The following is a 19,933-nucleotide window of genomic DNA, read 5'->3' as shown; positions in this document are numbered from 1 at the left end:
TCTCCGTGTCCTGGTGGGTGAGTCAAAGGGAAAGACTTTGCTGGTATCTGACCCACTACAGGGAGATGGCCTTCCCGTCTCCTCCTCCTCCCTGCTCATGAAGTCCACCTTCCAGGAGGCCCCATTCGGTTTCCTTCTGAGCCTTGGGGGTCAATCCCCCGGTCCATGAGGGTGGCAGATGAATCGCTGAGACTCTTCCTTGAGTCTCCCTTCCGAGGGGCAGAGCAGTAGGAGCCCCTGCCGAGTGAAGTTTGGTCTGTCCTAGGGGAGTGCCAGGAAAGGAGGCTGGAGACTGCCGCCCACCCCCTTTTGAGGCATCGCTTCAGGAATGGGCCTTCTCCGAGACTTCTTGGCCTCCCAGGACAGCTTGGCCTCTAGTGAACTGATTCCCAGGGACACCCAGCACCCCCACCACCAAGACAGGTCCTCAGGCACCTTGGCCAGAGCCGGTCCTGCTCAGGGGATGCAGCCTCAACTTCGGCCATCCCTTTTGGGATGACAGCCGCCCCCCGCCCCACATCACACTTGTTCTCCACCCTTTCGAGAGAAGCTGCTGGAGGATTCTGGTCGAGGATCAGACCACCGCCTCCCCCACCAACCTCCCCAAACCGGATGTGTCTGCCGCCCCCAGGACCCCAGCACGACTAGACCTCGGCAGTCTGGGGCATCGCGGAGTCAGCAGCGCCCCGGGGCGAACCAGGGCCAGAGGGGGACCCCCTGGACTCCCCGGGGGCCTCCAAGGGCACCTGCCCAAGGCCACCCAGCTCGCGGCGGCCGAGGCTGAGGAGTGGAGCCGGACCTCCCAGCCGTCGGCGGGGGCGGCAACCGCCCGGGGCCTTCCCACGGCTCGGCCAGCGCGTCACGGCGGGGGCGAGGGGGCGCCCGGGGCTGCGGCGCAGGAAAGGGCCCTGGGAAAGGGCGGCGGCGGCGCCCCCGGGGCGGGGCCGGGGCGGGGCCCGACTTCCCGGCTCGCCGCCCGCGCCGCCCGGCGGAGACCCGTGCAGCCCGCGTTCATGATGAAGCGGCCCCGGGAGCCGAGCGGCTCCGACAGCGAGTCCGACGGACCCATCGACGTCGGCCGCGAAGGCGAGCTGAGGTAAGGCGGGCTGGGGCTGCGGAGCGCGCCGGGGCGAGCCGGCTGGGAAGCCGCCCGACGGGCTGGCGAGCGCTGAGCGAATCCTGGGGCGGCGCAGGTGTGGCGCCACTGTTAAGCGCACGAATATCCAGGATCCCGCGCACTCCCCGCCGTTTAGGGCTGGGGATGCTTCATGGAGGGAGAGTACATCTCTGGGTCTGAGGTCCGGTTGGCGATGTCTAAGTGCCCGGGCGAGACTACTGGCAAGGACTTTCCCTGAAGATCTTAGGAACCCTGCCGGGCTGTTGGTATCACATCCCCTGGTTCAGAATGCAGTGGCTATGAAGAGTAACCACACCTTAATTCTACTCTAGCTTAGGTGCACTTTTCATACACTACACACACAGAAAAATTTCCAGGGGAAGAAAATCCCCCTTAAGCAAACTGGACTTTGGAATTAAAGTTTTAATATTGAAAAAAATAATCGTTTACTTGCCCGTGGTCAATGCAAGGGCCTCGACTCCAGTCAATCCCAGTGCCCTTTCTACCACATGAGCCTGTTGCCAATGTCTTTCAGCTCTTGGTACATTTTCAGACCTGGTGTCAAACCTGTAGAACAAACTAGACTTGTAAAAGCTCTGCTACATCCCAGTTCTGTGAACAAGGTTTCGGTTTCTTCATCTATAAAATGGGTATAAATAATAGATCTGACCTCATAGGATTATTAGGAAAATCAAATGAGATAACCTATGTCAAAAGCTTCACACAGAGCCTAGTACATAGCAAATGCTTAATTAGTATCAGGCACTCAATATGTGATACCCAGAACTTGAAAGAGCAGTGGGGACTGACTGTGAGCCTGCAGGCCTGGGTCCTAGCCTCAAATCTGCCACCAACTCACCGTTTGACCTTGGGCCATTGCTTTCTGTTTGTTAGCCTGTTTCCTCATCAGGAAATAAAGGAGAGCAGAGAGTAGAAAAGGGAGGCCTATCTGGTCCCTCCTGGCTCATCTAAACCTGAATCTCTAGACTAGATTTGCAAAGGGAATTCCGTTCATTCTTAGGGATGTTTCTGAGAGTATGTCATAATTTCAGTGAGCTCCAGTTTTCTGAGACCAGGGGATCCTTTTCAATCACAAGTCCAATAAAGGGCCACCACCTTCCAATCATTTCTAGCTTATAATAGGAGGTAATTTCCTGTCCATAAGGTTTGGGGGTATATTATACAATTCCCTATGCAACTTACTAGCCTTTAAAAATTGTTTCGCAGAAACTGCTATTTAAAGAATCAGTTCTCTGAGTCTGTGCCTGCTGGGAGCAGAGGAAGGGACCAACGCCATGTGGTGGTGGGGGGTGGGGTAGGATGGGGGGGTTGGGGGAGGTGTCTCAAGCTCAGTGTCATTGGGTCTTAATGAATCAGAGGCGTGAAATTGGTGTCAGAGAGCTAGGCCAATGGGAGCTGGCTTCTGTCCTCCCAAGAATTTGCAGCCTGGTCAGTGACCTGCCAGGTCACACAAAGTCCATGGGCAGGATGGAAGATGGAAGGAGAGACAGACTGTGAGCTGTGAGGGCACCTGAATGGGGAGAGGTCACTCACAACCAAATGTGCAAGGAGGGCTTCCTGAAGGCAGTGGCATTTAGACTATGGCATAAAGGATCGGTACGTAGTTTTTTTCCTATACAACATTTTGTCCTTTCAACCAGAGCCCATTTTTTGAGACTGTCTAGATTCTCTGGCGAGCAGACCCCCTCAGAGGAGAGAAAGCATTTGGACATCTGGCAGAGGCGGACTTATAGACCCCTCTTTGTAGCACTCACCAAAAGGCCCTCCCCCCAGCAGACATCAATGCTTTAATTCAGGGAGCGCTGAACGATGCCTGCTGTGGCCCAGACCCTGGGCTGGGTGTGGGTTGAGGGGAGGGGGCCCAGATGTATCCTGCTCAGCCTCTGCCCTCAGGGAACTCTCTGAGAAGAAGAGCTTCATGGACAAAGAAAGCCAGATAAACAGTGTCGAGGGCCAGGGAACTGAAGCAGCCAGCCTCTCCCCAGGGTCAGAAGCAGGGCTCAAACCCCTCCCCACTCAGAGTAAAGAGCGGGGCGTGTTCCATTGTCACTGTGGGCATCTGCCTGGTGGCCGTGTCCTGCCCCACATGTGAGAATCCCCCTCAGAGCTCCTATCTGAACCCAGCCCCCTGACACACGTGGGTCCAAACTGAAAATATACCTCTCCCCTTCTCCTGTGCAAAAATTTAATGAGCACCATGCCACACGTCAGGCACTGGTTCAGGGTCTGTGGGCTGCTTCTACGTGATTTGAGGCACATGGTGGCCTTTGAAGTCAGACAGACTTGTGTGTGACTCTCACCACCATTAACTTAGGCAAGTGACTACCCCTTTCTGAATCCCAGTTTTCTCCCTTTACAATATGGGGATGCTAATACCTTACTTCGCAGGATGAGGCTTTGATAGGATAATGGACTTAAGGCATACAACTTCTTGCTTTGACACAAGGCAACTTCCAAATAAAGCTGCTCTCTAGGGATTTCCCTGATGGTCCAGTGGTTAAGAGTCCCCTTTGTAATGCACGAGACACGAGTTCAATCCATGGGCAGGGACCTAAGATCCCACATGCTGTGGAGCCACTAAGCCCATGGGCCACAATGAGACAGTCTGTGCACCTCAAGGAAAGATCCCCTGTGATTCAGTGAAGAGCCAATGCAGCCTAATTAATTAATTTTTTAAAAACTGCTCTCTAAGGGGTCACTGTTTAGTTGGAGGGTGCCTTGTTCATGAGGCAGCATGGTCTAATGAAAAGCCTGGATGTCTGTAGACTGGACTTTGTGCCTCTGTCCCTCCAGCTATCAAATGATTATTTTTTCTTAGCCCGAAATGGCCCCAATACTTAACTCACAGAGCTATGAATGGCCCCAATACCTAACTCACAGAGCTATTGTTTGATAAATGAAACAAGCAAATGTGAAGTGCTGTCTAGAACAGAAAGTACTGGCTATGACGTTTACACGGTGGGATGATGACTACATGGGGAGCAGTGGATGAAAAACCAGTAGACTTGGCTTCAGCTCTGTAATTTCGTTAAATTTGCTGTGTGACCTGGAGCAGATCCCTTCCCCTCTCTGAGTTTCCACATATTACAAATGGGCTGAATGCTCTCTGAAAGCCTTTCACTGGAGACATTGTGAGTCTGCCTCTGGTTGATGGAAAATGAACGGGGTCACCTGCAAAGGCTCCTCAGGGTATTTCCCTAAAAGGAACTGAGGCTGACCGCTGAGGGTGGTCATGACTGGTGGCCAGACCACCTGGAAAGCTGCCTCTCCCTCAAGAGACCACCCCAGAATTCTGGCTAGGGATCCCTTGATGCCCATGGAACCGATCTTGGGACTCAATGTATTTTCTCTGGGTCCCTGAAAATCTGTCTGATTTCCAGGCTCTCAGTCAAGAAGCTCTCACACCCTCTCCCGGTGTCCGGGCCAGATCACAGCCTGGAAAAGAGCTCGCTCTGGCTGGGCTCTTGGGAGCTGTACGGCTAAGGGGACTGGAGGGCTATTCAGGCAGACAGGAAGTAGGAATTAGGAGGGAAAACAATGCTGAATTTGGAGCCAAAAGACATGGATTCCCATGTGGGCTTTGCTCCTCAGCAGCTGCATAGGCTGGGCAAACTGCTGTAGCTCCCCATGCTCAGCATCCTCATCTGTGAAATGGAGCTCTCCCTCAAAGGAGTGAAGTATTAATACCTGTGGTGATACCGGGTGAAATGGCGCTCTCCCTCAAAGGAGTGAAGCATCAATACCTGTGGTGATACCGGGTGAAATGGGGCTGTCCCTCAAAGGAGTGAAGCATCAATACCTGTGGTGATACCGGGTGAAATGGGGCTCTCCCTCAAAGGAGTGAAGTATTAATACCTGTGGTGATGCCCGGGTGAAATGGGGCTCTCCCTCAAAGGAGTGAAGTATTAATACCTGTGGTGATGCCCGGGTGAAATGGGGCTCTCCCTCAAAGGAGTGAAGCATTAATACCTGTGGTGATACCGGGTGAAATGGGGCTGTCCCTCAAAGGAGTGAAGCATCAATACCTGTGGTGATACCGGGTGAAATGGGGCTCTCCCTCAAAGGAGTGAAGTATTAATACCTATGGTGATACTGGGTGAAATGGGGCTGTCCCTCAAAGGAGTGAAGCATCAATACCTGTGGTGATACCGGGTGAAATGGGGCTCTCCCTCAAAGGAGTGAAGTATTAATACCTATGGTGATACCGGGTGAAATGGGGCTGTCCCTCAGAGGAGAGAAGTGTTAATACCTGGAAAGCTGTGATGTGAGGCATGCCTGTGGGATACAAGAGTGGACGGAGAGGGATAACACTGCAGAGAATAAGGAGGGTGGGAGAAGGGATGGCTGAGCTCCCTTGAAAGGGGGGTGTCAGCCTCCAACAGATGGTCCCTGAGGAGGGATCAGGCTGAGAGGCAGTGACGTGCTCAATGCTAACCCAATACCCCCAGAGACACCTTACCCACCCTGGAGGGACAAAGGCCGTGTTTCTTAGTAGACCTTGGCTCTTGTGGCTTGTCTGGAGTGAAGCTTTGTAAACAAGCCGCCCTACAGATCTCAGGATCTGACCCCTTGAGCCCTGGGCCTAGCTTGCTGAGCCATCCCTCCCAGGAGTTTTCACCCACCTTACATTCTTGTCCAGATGTTTGGATGGAAATAGCCTTTTCCAGATGTAGCTGGACAAAGCCAGGGCCATAGCAGTAGGTTTGGCAAATGTTCATCTGGTCTCCCCTGCAACCTTCTCTTTTTGAGCAGTGATGAAAATGATCCAACCTCTAATGCCAAGAGGGTTGTCAAGTGGGCTGGAACCCTCCGGGTGAGCCACATATGCCATTTCATGAAGGCCTAAGACCGTTGATTTTATGGTGTCACCTCTGTGTCCTTCAGTGATGCCAAAGGCAAGGGCAGGAGGCAGAGCTCAACCACGAGCTCTGTCATGTTCCAGGCTTTGCTGAGTACCGGGCACAACTGTGAATGAGACAGACATGGTTCGTGGCTTCATGGAGCTTACGGACTTCATGGAGAGATAGACAATCAAATCTCAGGTGGGAGGGGTGATGTCAGAGAAGACTGCCCCAGGAAGTTGGCATTTGAGTTGAGATCGGAAAGGTGGTAGAAGTTACTAGGCAAAGGGGCTGGAGTTGGGGTGAGGAGAGGGGGGTGGACCAGGGAAACAGTATGTATCGCCAGAAGGGATTGGTGCATTCACAAGCTGGAGCACACAGAGTGTCTAGGAGGTGACGGGCCAGCCGGGCGACCTGAAAGATGGTGGCCTTGATCTTTGGGAAGTCCCTGAGGAGTTTAAGAGAGAGACATGATCTGTTTGTTTTTTTTTTTTTTTAAGATTTAAAAAAAATTATTTATTTTTGCCTGCACTCCGCCTTTGAAGCTGCACACGGGCTCTCTCTAGTTGCAGTGAGCGGGGCCACTCCCTGGTTGCAGGACTCCGGTTTCTCATTGTGGTGGCTTCGCTTGTTACTGGCTTCCCAGGTGGCACGGTGGCAAAGAATCTGCCTGTCAGGGCAGGAGATGCAAGAGATGTGTGTTCGATCCCTGTGTCAGGAAGATCCCCTGGAACAGGAAACAGCAACCCATTCCAGTGTTCTTGCCTGGAAAACACCAGGGACAGAGGAGCCTGGTGGACTAGTCTGTAGGGTCGCAAAGAGTCAGACACGACTGAGCAAAGCACAACCACAGTAACCTCAGTTGTTACACAGCATGGGCGCTAGTGCTCGCTGTGGTGCAGGGCAGTCTTCTCAGAGCAGGGATCGAACCCGCGTCCCCTGCATTGGCAGGTGGATTCTTAACCACTGGGTCACCAGGGAAATACTGAAGACTTTTTTTTTAACTTCTTTATTGAATTTGTTACAATATTGTTTCTGGGTTTTTGTTGTTGTTGTTGATTTATTTGGAGGATAGATGCTTTACAATTTTGTGTTGGCTTCTGCCATACAACAGCGCTAATCAGCCGTTGAGTATACATGTTTCCCCTCCCTCTTGAACCTAATCCCACCCCACCCATACTCCATCCTACCCCTCCAGGTTGTCACAGGTTGAGTTCCCTGTGGTGTGCAGCAACTTCCCAGTAGGTATCTATTTCACATACGGTAATGTATATGCCATTCCTTCTGTTTTATATTTTGGTTTTTTGGCCACGAGTCATGTGGGATCTTAGCTTCCCCGACCAGGGATCAAACCTGCACCCCCTACATAAGAAAGCAAAGTCTTAACCACTGGACCACCAAGGAGGTCCCAGTATTTGCATTAAGATGATCATTCTGCCTGCTTGTAGGGGGTAGTGGGATACAATAGACTCCTGCAGACTAGAAAGGTGATGGAGGCTTGGTCCTAAGATTGGCAATGGAGATAAGGGGGACAGGTGTGAAATATATTTTAGACAGAAATGGGCAGGTTTTGATGGGATAGGTGAGGACAGAGAAGGAATCAGAGATGGTGGTTGAATGCTCGCCTTGCAGAAATGGGAGATGGGTGCCTTTACTGAGATGAGAACCCGGGTGGGCGTGGGGGTGGGGGTGCAAGGAGGTTTTAGGTGGAGAGGAGCTCTTAGGTTCCTGTTCAGATGTGTGTCTGAAAAAGCAGGGGGAGTCCTCTTGTCTGCAGTTATTTGTGGCTGTGATGTCTTCAATGGGAGCTGGGCTCTGGGGGTCTGGGGCCTGGCCAAGGGCATCCAGTCCAGTCCTAGGTCTGAGTGGGGCCCCTGGCCTGTTGGCCAAATGAATGATCCTAAGTACAGCCCAGCAAATCGCCTTCACTCCAGGAGAGCCTCTGAAGCAGGAGACCCTTAAGATGGCAAGCAGTTGGGCTGAGAATATCAGAGGGGCACGAAAAGCCCCAGAGGCCTGAGCCTCCTCCACGTAATGGGAACTCCTGGAGTGTGAGCGAACATCCATCCTTCAGCGAGGCCCTGCGGACTGGAGGCCCAAAGTGATGTGAGGCTAGGGCTTTCTGGGGAGGACGGGGCCGCGTCCCTAGAGTCCAAGAGGGGCCTGTGACCCAGATGCTGCCTCCCCCTCGGCCTGGCCGCGCAGCGTGGGAGGAGGCGGCAGCTGCAGGCGGGCGGAGGGCGGGCGGCCGGCGCGCCCGGCCCGTGGGAAGCGGCGGCATCTGTTCTTTCCACGCTCGTTCCCAGCGGCTCCCTCTGAAACCCAACCCGCCGGCCCGGCCTCGCCGCCGGCCGCTGCCGCCGCCCGTGCCCTCGCCCGCCCCGCCCGGGGGATCGGGTTGCAGGAGCCTGTTGGCCGGGTGCGGTTCTCCCGAGGGCGAGGGGCAGGGGCCGAGGCCCAGCGGGTCAGGTCCGGGCTAGAGTCAAGCCCCCCATCCCATGACCCCAGCCGCCGGCCACTCTGGAGCAGGAAACTCGGTGCAGGGGAGGACTTGGCCCAAGGAGAAAAGAGCCCCCGGGGAAAAGGGGAGAGAAAGCGCCCCCACCCACGCCTGCCCTGTGCCTCCTCCCCTCCCCCCCAACCCCAGGGCCTGGGAGACCTCGGGCGCTGGGAGGGGGCTGTGCCCGCCCACAGCCGGCTCCGAGGTCAGCCCAGGCCAGGGAGATGGTCCTCTAAAAAATCAGCCTTTCTCTTCCTCTCCAGCCAGATGGCCCGGCCGCTGTCCACCCCCAGCCCTTCACAAATGCAAGCCAGGAAGAAACGCAGAGGGGTGAGTGTCTTTCTCAGCAGATTTGCGGAACAGAGGTTTGCCCTGAGTTCCCAGGGGCCTGGCCCAGAGAACCCTGGTCAGAAACACCCCCGGGGGTCATTGGGCGGGGAAGCGATGCTGCCTGGGTTCAAGTCCCACTTCTGCTGGTAGTGAGCTGAGTGACCTTGAGCAGCCAGTTAACCTCTTTGTGCCTCATTTTCTCATCTGTGTAACTGAAATCAGGATGGTACCTTCCTCAAAGGGCTGTTTTGAAGTGAATTAATGTAATGTGTTCAGAACAAAACGTGACACCTAACTAGCCATTATTATTTATCCCAGTCTTCCCCAATTCTCTCTGAGCCTGGAACTTTCACTCCCTCCCAGGGTGCTGAGGGGTGAGTTAGGGGGACAGAAGAAGGATGTACCATGCTTCTGTCCTGGAAGTCCAGAGACCCAGAATCCAGCAGAGACTAGCCCCACCACTCACTAACCAAAAAACCTCCTCCATCCAGCCTCACTCTCTGTCAGTAAAATGGGCGTCATACTTTCTGTCCTGAGATAAGCATTCTGCTACCAGTGTCATGAGCTGTAAATGAGCTCTTGGGAATGAAAGGCCTTCCAGGCTGGAGAGAGCCATGCCTAGGACTCCTTGACTTCATGACCCAGCAACTGAAGGGGGTCTCCTTGGCCCAGCAGAGGTCTCCAGGGTCTGCTCTGGGGCTGTGGCTGGTGTTTGTATTCTGATTGATCGGTGTCCTGTTGTATCAATGGTTAATTGTGTTGAATACCACTCCTCAGATCAAGACAAGAGATCTGAGTTCTATTCCCAACCTTGAACTTCCTTGCTGTGTGACCTTAAGCAAATTGCTGCCCCTCTCTGAGCCTTATTTTCCTCCTCCATAATGTAAGAATGGATTTATCGCCCTCACAGGAATATTGTGAAGGAAGATGAGTGAGTCAGTGCCCATCAAAACATGTTGGAAACTGTGAGGAAGTGCCTACTTGGTTTTTGTTTCTTTCCTCGTTGCTTTTTAGATCATAGAGAAACGGCGCCGGGACCGCATCAACAGCAGCCTTTCTGAACTGCGGCGCTTGGTCCCCACTGCCTTTGAGAAGCAGGTATGTGACACTGCTGACCATGCTCGAGGAAGTACAGCGTAGGTTGCAGATAGGATTCACTTCTCACGGCATCTCTTACTGATGGGTGGCAGCTGCCTGAAGTGCCATGAAGTGCCTTTCGATGGCCAGGAATAAGGGTGATGGAAATTCAGATTGACTGAGGTGTCTTAGGGGCTGTGGCTTTATGTCCATCATCAGGTTGAATTCAATCCTCAGGACGATCCCGAAGGATTGGGACTATGATGCCCATTGCACAGGTGAGGAACTGAAACACAGAGAGGAGAAGTAACTTCCTCCATGCTCCAGATCACACAGCTAGTAAATAGCAGAGTGGAACTGGAACACAGACTGTGTGATCCTACAGTGCCCTGTCCCTCAGCACTACTGACATTTCCAGAGCTGTGTGAAAGTGGAACAGGCTGCTTGGGGAGTAAGGCTCTGTCATTGAACATGCTGGGGTGGAGGGACTCCTTGAGTGAGACAATTGAATCAATCAGACAACCTCAGAGATCCTCACTGTGTGCACCACAGCACCATCATAGGTCCTGTGACGTCCTTTTGCTGGAGAGGACAAGTCAGTCGTTCCACCGACCCTTACTAAAACCTTCACAAGCCCAGCCATGAGCTAGACTTAGTACCTACCTTCAAGGGACTCACATGGAGAGTCCAGCCCTTAGGTTTCACCTGGGAGACCAGGTGATGCTGGAGTCTCTGGAAACATTTCCCAAGAGAGAATGAAGGACAAGCAGGCGCTTTGGGGTAAGACTATGAGCCAGATCTTGGGTGTGTGTGTAGTGGGTATGAAGGTGGATTTCTGGTAAAGCTGATCTAGGAGGCAGGTGGGTATGCAGGAGTGACATTCTGGTGAGGGTGCCTGAAGCCACGGGGGTAGAGGGGACCCTCTGAGGAGAGTGCACAGAGCAAGAAAAGTGGGCCATCACCCACTGGGAACACCACCGTTTTAAGGGTCAGCTAGAGCAAGAAGACAGGGGAGGAGGGCATTTACAAACTGATGGTAGAGCAGGCTAAAATGACAACCGAAGAGAATCTATTAGCTTTCGAAGGCTTGGCCAAAACAGAAGCCCAGTTTCAGGCACTGGTGGAGCTGGAGGAAGAGGAGAAAACTGAGGCAATGAGCGTTGATTACCCTGTGCAGAGGAGGTGAGTGACAGAGGTCAGCTAAAGACCATCGCTCTTCTGTATTCTGTACACACAGGGCTCCTCCAAGCTGGAGAAAGCTGAGGTCCTGCAGATGACGGTAGATCACTTGAAAATGCTCCACGCCACTGGAGGCACAGGTACTGATACTACACTCTCCCGGAGTCATTCCTGCAGCCAGTATTTAGGGGCTGGGCCCTGGGGATACAGTGGTGAGCAAAGCAGACATGGTCCCTGCCCTCGTGGAGCTCACAGTTCACAGAGGGGCTGAAGCAAAGCTTGTCTCTCTTCTTCCTTTGGCATCACCCTCTCTGCTTTCATTGTTTCCCTGTATCCTGCCCTTTCTTCAGCTCCACTCCTGCCAACCTTGAACCTTGGAGGAACTCTGCTATAACAGACTACTGGTCCCTCCCTTCCGCCAGGGCCTTGTTAAGCATCAGCCTGAATGAACACATTCTCATGGCAATCCCAGCGGGAGATTTTTAGCCATGACGGTTCATTGGTGTGCCAACCCACTGATCTAGGCTTCTGGACTCTTGTGATCTTGGCGGTATTGGGGGGAACACGTCACACTCACAGTTAAAGATCAGTTGTGGGATGGTAGTAAGATGCAAATGTAATTCATTCTGTTATTTTGAGCTAGTCCACTACAAAAATGTCACGGAACTGCGGTTTTTAAAAGACTTCTGGGCAAATGGAAATTTTGAAGCTGCTCTGTGTGTTTTCGTAATTTCACCATTGGGAAACTGTGAAAGCTCCACAGACCTTGGCTGTGAAGACTTAAGCCCTGAACCCTTAACTTGCTACCCGTCAAGGAGACAGTTGCATTTTAAGTGAGCCAGCCTGGTGCCTCTCAAGCCTTGGTGTGCAGCAGTGTCATGGGGCAGGCAGAGTCGTGGGTCACACCCCAGCCATCCCAAGGCAGTAGGTCTGGACTGGAGTTTAGGAATCTGCCAGTTTAGCAAGCATGCCTGATGACCCTGCTGCAAGTAGTCAATTGGAAAACTTCCACTAAAGGAATGCCTGGCTGACAGTGGAAACTGTCTCTAATCAACCAAGGGAGGAGATAGTTCAAGCTACATTTATATTTACCCAATTTAAAGAAAAATAGTGACTAATATTTTGGCATCATTTTATAGTTTTCAAAATGCTTTCTCTAATGTTATCTCATTTGATTCTCATAAGAATCTCGAGGGTGGGTGGTGGTGTCCTCACTGTTTTCTGGCTAAGGGCTGATGGAAAGACAGAGAATTGTGGCTTAGAGCACTGGCTTTGGATCTGAACCCTGACTATTGCTTACTAGTTTTAGGACCTTAGATGAATGATTTAAGCCCTTTATTCCTCAGTTTCCTCATCTCTGAAATGGGACTAATGATAGGTTTTTATGAGGTTCAGATTAGCTAGTTCAAATTAAGTACTTAGGAAGAACCCAGCAAATGTTAGTGAAAAAAGAACAGACTACAGAGAGAGGTGATTTAATTTGCTCAAAGTTGCACAACTAAGTAGACATCAGAGCCAGGTCTTGCCTCCAGGGAGGCCTGGCTCCAAACATAGTCTCCTGCCAAGCTGTCCCTCTGTGGGGGCCTCAGCCATGAACCAGGGACTGATATTTGTTGCCATGATCATGAGGCCAGTCCTCACTGGGGCTGTTCCATCCTTGCCCAGAAGGTGACTGAGAGAGGGGCAGGAGCGGAGAGGCAGTGAGAATGTGAATACTCTTGTTGGCAGTCCCTCTGGTCATCCCAAATTGATTATCAGGTCCCCAAAACAAAGTCTCTGGCTTGAGGGCAGCCGCTGAGGTCCAGGGTGGGATCCTGCTTTCTAGACTGCGCTTGGTGCTGGGAAACAAACTCGAATACCTATGGGGGCCCAAGCAGTCGTATAAATGATAGTTCACTTTTCATTTGTTAGGTATTTCTGTGCACCATTTCATTTTGTCCTCCCTTCTGTATGTAGCAAGTACTGTTACATGCCCATTTCACAGCTCAGGAAATTGAGGCATGGAAAGAGTAAGAATCTTGTCCGTAGTCAGAGTGCTGGTGAGGCCTCCGAAGACCTCCTGCTTCATGGCTACTCTCCGCTCCCCTCTCCAAGAACTCTCCCAGCTCGGATGGCTCTCACCCCCACCGCCCAGCATCCACCCCATCCTCAGAGCTGTTCCACACCTCCGTGTGCACAACCCTTTCACACCAGGCAAGCGTCTGCTTGAATGAAGTTATCTTGGCCACAGAGTTTCTTCTTTGGGTTAATCATGAGTTACGATGAAAACAATATATTTTATAATGCTCTGCGGTTAGTGAATTTATTTGGTCCTCAGACCTCACCTCCTCAACCCCAGGTGTGTGTGCGTATGCTCATTTGTATCCAACTCTTACAAGCCCATGGATTATACTCCACCAGGCACATCTGTCCATGGAATTTTTCAGGCAAGAATACTGGGATGGGTTGCCATTTCCTCCTCCAGGAGATCTTCCTGACCCAGGGATCAAACCTGTGTCTCCTGCATTGGCAGGCGAGTTCTTGACCACTCCCACTTTACAGATGGGGAGACTGGGTCTCAGAAAGGTGAGGTGACATGCCCAAGGTCACAAAGCGGGTGAGTGAGAAAAGCAGGTTCAGAACTCAGGACAGTCTGATCTCAGGCTCTGTGCTTGTCCCCTGCCCGGCATGCTCTCATCGTGCCTCACTTTTCAGGATTCTTTGATGCTCGAGCCCTGGCGGTCGACTTCCGGAGCATCGGTTTTCGAGAGTGCCTCACTGAGGTCATCAGGTACCTGGGGGTCCTGGAAGGACCCAGCAGCCGTGCAGACCCCGTGCGGATCCGCCTTCTCTCCCACCTCAACAGCTATGCAGCCGAGATGGAGCCTTCACCCACGCCTCCCGGCCCCCTGGCCTTCCCTGCCTGGCCCTGGTCCTTCTTCCACAGCTGTCCAGGGCTCTCTGCCCCGAGCAACCAGCTCGCTATCCTAGGAAGAGTGCCTGGCCCCATGCTTCCCAATGCCTCCTCTCTGGCTTACCCCATCCCGGCCCTCCGAGCAGCCCCCTTGCGCAGAGCTGCTGGCACCATCCTGCCAGCCCGGAGGAATTTGCTGCCCAGTCGAGGGGCATCTTCTACCCGGAGGGCGCGCCCCCTGGAAAGGCCAGCTGCCCCCCTGCCTGCGGCCCCCAGTGGCAGGGCCGCCAGGAGCAGCCACATGGCACCCCTCCTTCGGTCTCCTTCCCCTGCCTCCCCTGGCATGGTGGGGTCTCCTGCTTATGTGGCTGTTCCTGCCCCCAGGCCATCTTCCCCGGGGCTAGCTGGGAGGCCAGCAGGAGCTATGCTTTGCCGCTCCTGGGTCTCTGAGATCACTGAAGTTGGGGCTTTCTGAGCTGGCTTTGCCCCCAGGAAGGAGGAGAGTTCTTTTTCTAGGAGTTCTAAAAACGGCGTTGCCTTTTCTGCTCTGCTTCCTGGACTGGTTATGTATGAAGGTATCTTCACCCATCCAAGGAACCCTCCTCCTTTGGCCCATCTCCCCTCCTCACTGCTTGTTCCAGCTTCTCCTGGAGCTGTTCTGATCTCAGAGTCTGGGTCTCATTTCTTCCCTGGACAGAGGAGTCCCAGGAGAGTCCCCCAAGAACTGTGCCCAGACCCCTTTTCTGCCTGAGAACACATGGGGCAGTAGGCATTAATCTCAGGTCTGGGAACAACGCTTTAAAAGGCCCAATGACCTAAGGCGTGCTGCTTCCCCAGAGATCAGACCCCAGCCTGTCGCAGTGACTGCCTGGCTACAGCCTTCCCAGGCCCCTGGGCCGGAACATAGTGTCTATTTCACTTCCTGAGATAGAAACCGCACAGGGGCCACTAAGAGGTCTCCTGGGAACCCTGTCTGCCCCAGCCCACCTATCTCCTCCCCCATCCCAGTGAACCCCAGAACAGACCTGCTGTCCACCACGGCCAACACTGGGAACTGGGAGCCCAGCAGGGCCGGCACCTATGCTCTTCCCAGCTGCCGACACCCACCCTCCAGGTGACCACAGTTCCCTGCACACAGCTGGGAGGTCTCTGGGCTCCGTGACTGGGTGTCCTCACCCCCAGGCCCGGCTGGTGCCCCTAGAGAGGAGCCAGGCTTGTGCAGCAGAGCACCCGGCTCCCTACCTCCTGCATGGTCACCTCCTCCGGGCCTGTGGCCCCGTCGGATACATAGCACAGAAGCTGCGTTCCCACGTGACGGCGCCCAGAGAGGAACCCTCTTGGGAATCAGCACCAGACGTTTGTGCTGCCTGGTTTGCATCCGGCTCACGGAGCCCAGACGGCTGGGATCGCCAAGGGCTGTCAGGCTGGACAAAAATAGCTGTGAGGAGGGGCGAGAGGAAGGACAGTGAGAGGCGGCTCGGCCCTTCAAGGTCACGCAGTGGGTCGAGGGCCTGGGATCCTCTTCACCTGGGATTCCACGCGGCTGGCTGGCTTTGCCCAAAGGCCCTTGGGTTCCCCAGTTCCCACCCGCCACTTTCCCTCTAACGGGACAAATGGCCCAGAGACCCCCCCCAGTGGGACAGCAGAAACCAAACAAGATGGGGAGGGCCAGAGCTGACACACTGCCCGCCCAGCGCTGCCAGATGATTGTTACAATGAAGAAGCACTTCTGTGCCTATGGACAAGTATCTGCTTTCCCCGACTGCCTCCGGGTGCCTCCACCACGTGGCTTTTGCCCAGGACCCCAGGCTGATTAAGGCCTGGCTGCCCCAAGGCCTCAGGGCCCTCCTGCTGGCAAGTCGTTGGTGCTGACTGCGCGGTTACCAACTGCTTCTAATGTCACCCCTGGAAGAGCCTCCCACCCCTACCCTGTGATGGAACAACCCTCCCCAGAAGCTGAGTTTGAGAAGACTGCAAGGGCTTAAAAAGCAGAGTTTGCAAAAGCCCTGGGGAGAAAGGGCCCTTTCAGACAAATTGTTAGAAGAGCAGAGATCATTTAAATGACCCAGAAAGCTCTTTTGAGAAGGTGAATTCCTCAAGGAGGGATAAAGAACAAAAGGGATTCTTTCACGCCTCAGTGTGAGGTGGTTGGATCAGATTCTGCTGTCTTCCACCTCTTTCTGCGTGGAGAGAGACGTCATTTCAGGGAGCGGGTGTCATTTCAGGGAGCGGGTCCCTGGCCGAGGTTGCTGCTGAGGGACACAGAGACGGAGGGGGGCTGCCAGCGGGTTCCCGGGGGTTGGGAGGGGGCACAGAGGGTGGTGGTGGAAGGCAAAGACCAACTTCACCTTTCTTACAAGGGGCAGGCCCCTCCTCCACCCTCCCCTCTTCCCTGGCACCCTCCTGCTCCCCGGACATCAGGTCAGTGCTCCAGTTCTGCAGTTTGGCCACCTCCTAGCCAAGAATCCAACATCTCATGGCAGGACAGTGGGAAACGTTTTTCACGTTTCAAATACCCTGTTTCAGAAGAATCAGTTGACACCGTTGAATGAAGTAGGAATGACCCAGAACGTTATCGTCTTAGTTGCTCTTGGGTTCATTCTCCCTGAGAGATTGTGGGGGAAACGGTGACTCTGTGTGTTGGTTTCCATGGCTGAGGGCACATGTATCTTTGTTTATATTCCCAAACCTTTCTGGTGCCCCTGACTCCCACCCCATCGTTGGGGTTGTCACATATATTCAATAAAGGTGGTTTGTTTTTTTTTTTTTTCAGCTTTTCTGAAAACTCTGCAAAGTTCTACTTCTTACATATGTCTGGAGTTCATCTGCTTCTCTCTGAGCCCACAACCCCGACGCTGGTCTGGCCACAGCAGCTCTCCCCAGATCTCTGCCGTCTGAAAGGTCACTCTGCTTCCTTCTTGCTTTGCCAGTCAGTTCTCAGCACAGCCAGAGAGAGCTCTAAACATGCAAACTCTAGCATGTCAACCCTGATCTCACACCCTTACTCCACTTCCCTATTATTCTAAGGATAAAAGCCAAGCTCTTCTGCTCCCAAATCCACTTTCAGCCTTTTTCTTGCCAATCTCAAGCTTGTTGCCTGTGCTTCTCCCACCCTGGCCTGCCTTCATTTCTTCCTTACTCCAGCCTCATTCCCATCTCAAGGACTTCGCATCTGCTGTTCCCTTTGCCAAGGATGCTCTTCCTCTACCCTTTGCAGGCTGAAAGCTCTTCATACCCTCAGGCCTTGGCTGAAATGTCACCTCCTCAGAGTCCCTCCCTGACTCCTGGGCTTGACTCTATCTGAAAGTCCTCTGTTCTTTTTTTCTCATATGGAATTGACCATTGCACGTCCATTTGTGTGTTTACTTACTGGTGAACTGCCTCCCCCGCCGGCGCATAAGCTCCATGAATGAGGCCAGGGACCACGCCTGGTTTGCACTCCACCCTGTATCCAGTGCCAAGCACGGTGCTGGGCTCAAAGTCAGGGTTCAATCAATATTTGTTGAAAAAATGAACTGGGGGAAGTGAAGAATCTTCTAGACTTGTGTTATTGGATGATTTGGGCTCCTCTGGACTGAACCCCGTGCTGGTCAACTTCAGGGGGTGGCTGGAGAGCACATTGAGAGCAGGACCAGGGGACTGGAAGTTCTGGCCAATGGTGAGGGGACTCTGGCCAAAGAAAAGCACGAGCGTGCTTGCTCTGGAGTGCACTGTGACAGCTGGGAACAGGCAGGCCGTTTCTGCCAGAAGGTCTTGTTCTTCACTCTTGGCCCAGTTCTCATCAATGGATTTGGCTTGTGGTGAATCCAGGCAAACATTTGCAGAGGTCTGCTCCATGCCAGGCCAGGCATGGCAGAGCCAGAGGGGACGAGGTGACCCTTGAGGGGGTGCACCCTCTGTCTAAGTGGCAGTTGGGTGGGATGAGAGTGGAGAGGGAGGTCTGTTGAGAAGGCTAAGGGGTATCAGCCTCTGCTTAGTGGGGGTCTTGAGGGAAGGAAGTGCAGGAAGGAAGCCTTCCTGGAGGAGGCCGAAGGGAGGTGTTCTAACCATGAAGGGAACATTCTCTGGGGCAGCTCTGGAAGATGGCCTGAGACAAACACTGCTTTCAGTGGCAGAGTGAAAGACAGGTAGTCTGGGCACTGAAGCCAGACTTCTCAGGTCCAGGCCCCATTTCTGTTCACTTATCAGGACTGTGGTCTTAGGCAAGTTACTTAACACCTCTGAACCTTCTCATCTTTCGAACAGGGATGATAGCTGTCATAGCTACTGTTAACTGAGCAGTAAACTACATACCACTGTGCTAAATGCTTTTCTTGGAATGTCCCCATCTTATTAAAATATAGAAGCTGGGCAAGACATAGTCTACTAAGGTTAGGCAACAAGTGAGTGGATAATACACGGAAAGTCCTTGGTATATCCCACGGGATATGTATGAAACATGAAATGCCCAGTCCACTTTAGCCATTCGTGTTATTAATGGAAAGAGGCTGGATCCAAATTGCGAATGTCATGCGGAGTTTGGACTTCAGCCTGTAGGCAGTGGAAGCCATGGAAGGTTTTGCCAGGTGAATGCCAACCTCAGACCTTGTTTAAGAAACTTCTGTTTGGCGTGGTGTGGACAACTGGGAGGAGCAGTATTCAGACTCAGTGCCGCCTGTTCACTGGAGACACCTCAATGCTTTTGAAACATCAGCATCCAGGCTCCAGAGATGACGGTTTAACTTACCTGCAGTGGGATTTGGGCATCCCATAAGGCAATGTGAAGAATCAGGATTTCTTTCTTGGTCAAGATAAATTTCAACTCAATAGGTGATCTGGACTCCAGTTTATGAGCCTGAAAAGCCTGCTGCCTTCTGCAAAGTAGAGAAAAACTAATTTCCATGAGGGCATTCTCTGTTCTCCAGCACCATCCTAGTCTGTGGCCCATAGTAGATACTTAAGAAACTTTATGTGTTGAAAACTTTAGGAACTTAGACAGTTGCCCTCTGTATCTGTGGCTTCCACATCCACAGATTCAACCAACCATGGATCAATAAAAATTTTCTTTTTAATTCCAGAGGGACTTCCCCGATGGTCCAGCAGTTAAGACTCCACGCTCCCATTGCAACAAGCCCAGGGTTCAATCCCTGGTCAGGGAACTACATCCCACAAGCCACAGCTAAAAGGTCCCACATGCTGCAACTAAGACCCAGAGCAGCCAAATAATAAAATTAAAAAAAATATTTTTTAAAAGACATTAGCTCCCTTCCCTCCCTCCTAGAGAATGAGGGTGGGAAAGATCACATCTGGATATCATCTGATCCCATTAATAGCAGCAAACATTTTCAAGCCCTTGAACTATATTATCTCATATAATCATATAGGTGATATTTCATATAGTAGTAGGTTCTAGTATCCTCATTTTACAGAAGAAATTGAGACCTAATTTGTTAGTGAAAGTATCCAAAGTTCAAAACACTAATGAATGTTCTAACCAAAATTAGACTTCCCTGGTGGCTCAGATGGTAAAGCGTCTGCCTACAATGCGGGAGACCTGGGTTCAATCCCTGGGTCAGGAAGATCTCCTGGAGAAGGAAATGGCAACCCACTCCAGTATTCTTGCCTGGAAAATCCCACGGACAGAGGAGCCTGGTAGGCTAGAGTCCATGGGGTCGCAAAGAGTCACTGAGCGACTTCACTTTCACTTTCAACCAAAATTAAAACCTAGATCTGTCTGATTTCACCTTTAAAAAAAAATGTATTTATTTGACTGCACCGAATCTTAGTTGTAGCATATGGGATCTAGTTCCCAGGGATAGAACCCAGGTTCTCTGAATTGGGAGCTCAGAGTCTTAGCCACCGAACCACCAGGGAAGTCCCTGTCTGATTCCATCTTAATCAATACAGAGCACGGCTTCCTTCCCCAGCAGCCTCTTGTAATACAAACCCAAACCATTCAGTGGCAGGTCATATAGGGCTGGTGGTCTGGGCTGCCA

General features: G+C 52.6%; 1 protein-coding gene across 3 annotated transcripts; it reads left to right on the top strand.

The window, feature by feature from the left end:
• HEYL (hes related family bHLH transcription factor with YRPW motif-like) lies at positions 964–16,743 on the top strand. Of its 3 annotated transcripts, none has more exons than XM_018042166.1 (5): positions 964–1,096; positions 8,743–8,809; positions 9,824–9,907; positions 11,124–11,205; positions 13,760–16,743. In XM_018042166.1, exons 1-5 carry the CDS (start codon positions 1,014–1,016, stop codon positions 14,431–14,433), a joined length of 990 nt encoding a protein of 329 aa, XP_017897655.1. In that variant the 5' UTR covers positions 964–1,013; the 3' UTR covers positions 14,434–16,743. The 3 variants fall into 3 exon arrangements, with proteins under 3 accessions (XP_017897655.1, XP_017897657.1, XP_017897653.1); XM_018042168.1 differs by having other exon boundaries at positions 1,014–1,096; positions 8,747–8,809; XM_018042164.1 differs by lacking the exon at positions 964–1,096 and adding an exon at positions 7,704–8,398.

The sequence above is a fragment of the Capra hircus genome, chromosome 3 (assembly GCF_001704415.2).
Source record: "Capra hircus breed San Clemente chromosome 3, ASM170441v1, whole genome shotgun sequence".
NCBI lineage: Eukaryota > Metazoa > Chordata > Mammalia > Artiodactyla > Bovidae > Capra > Capra hircus.
This window is presented reverse-complemented; position numbering and strand designations above follow the sequence as displayed.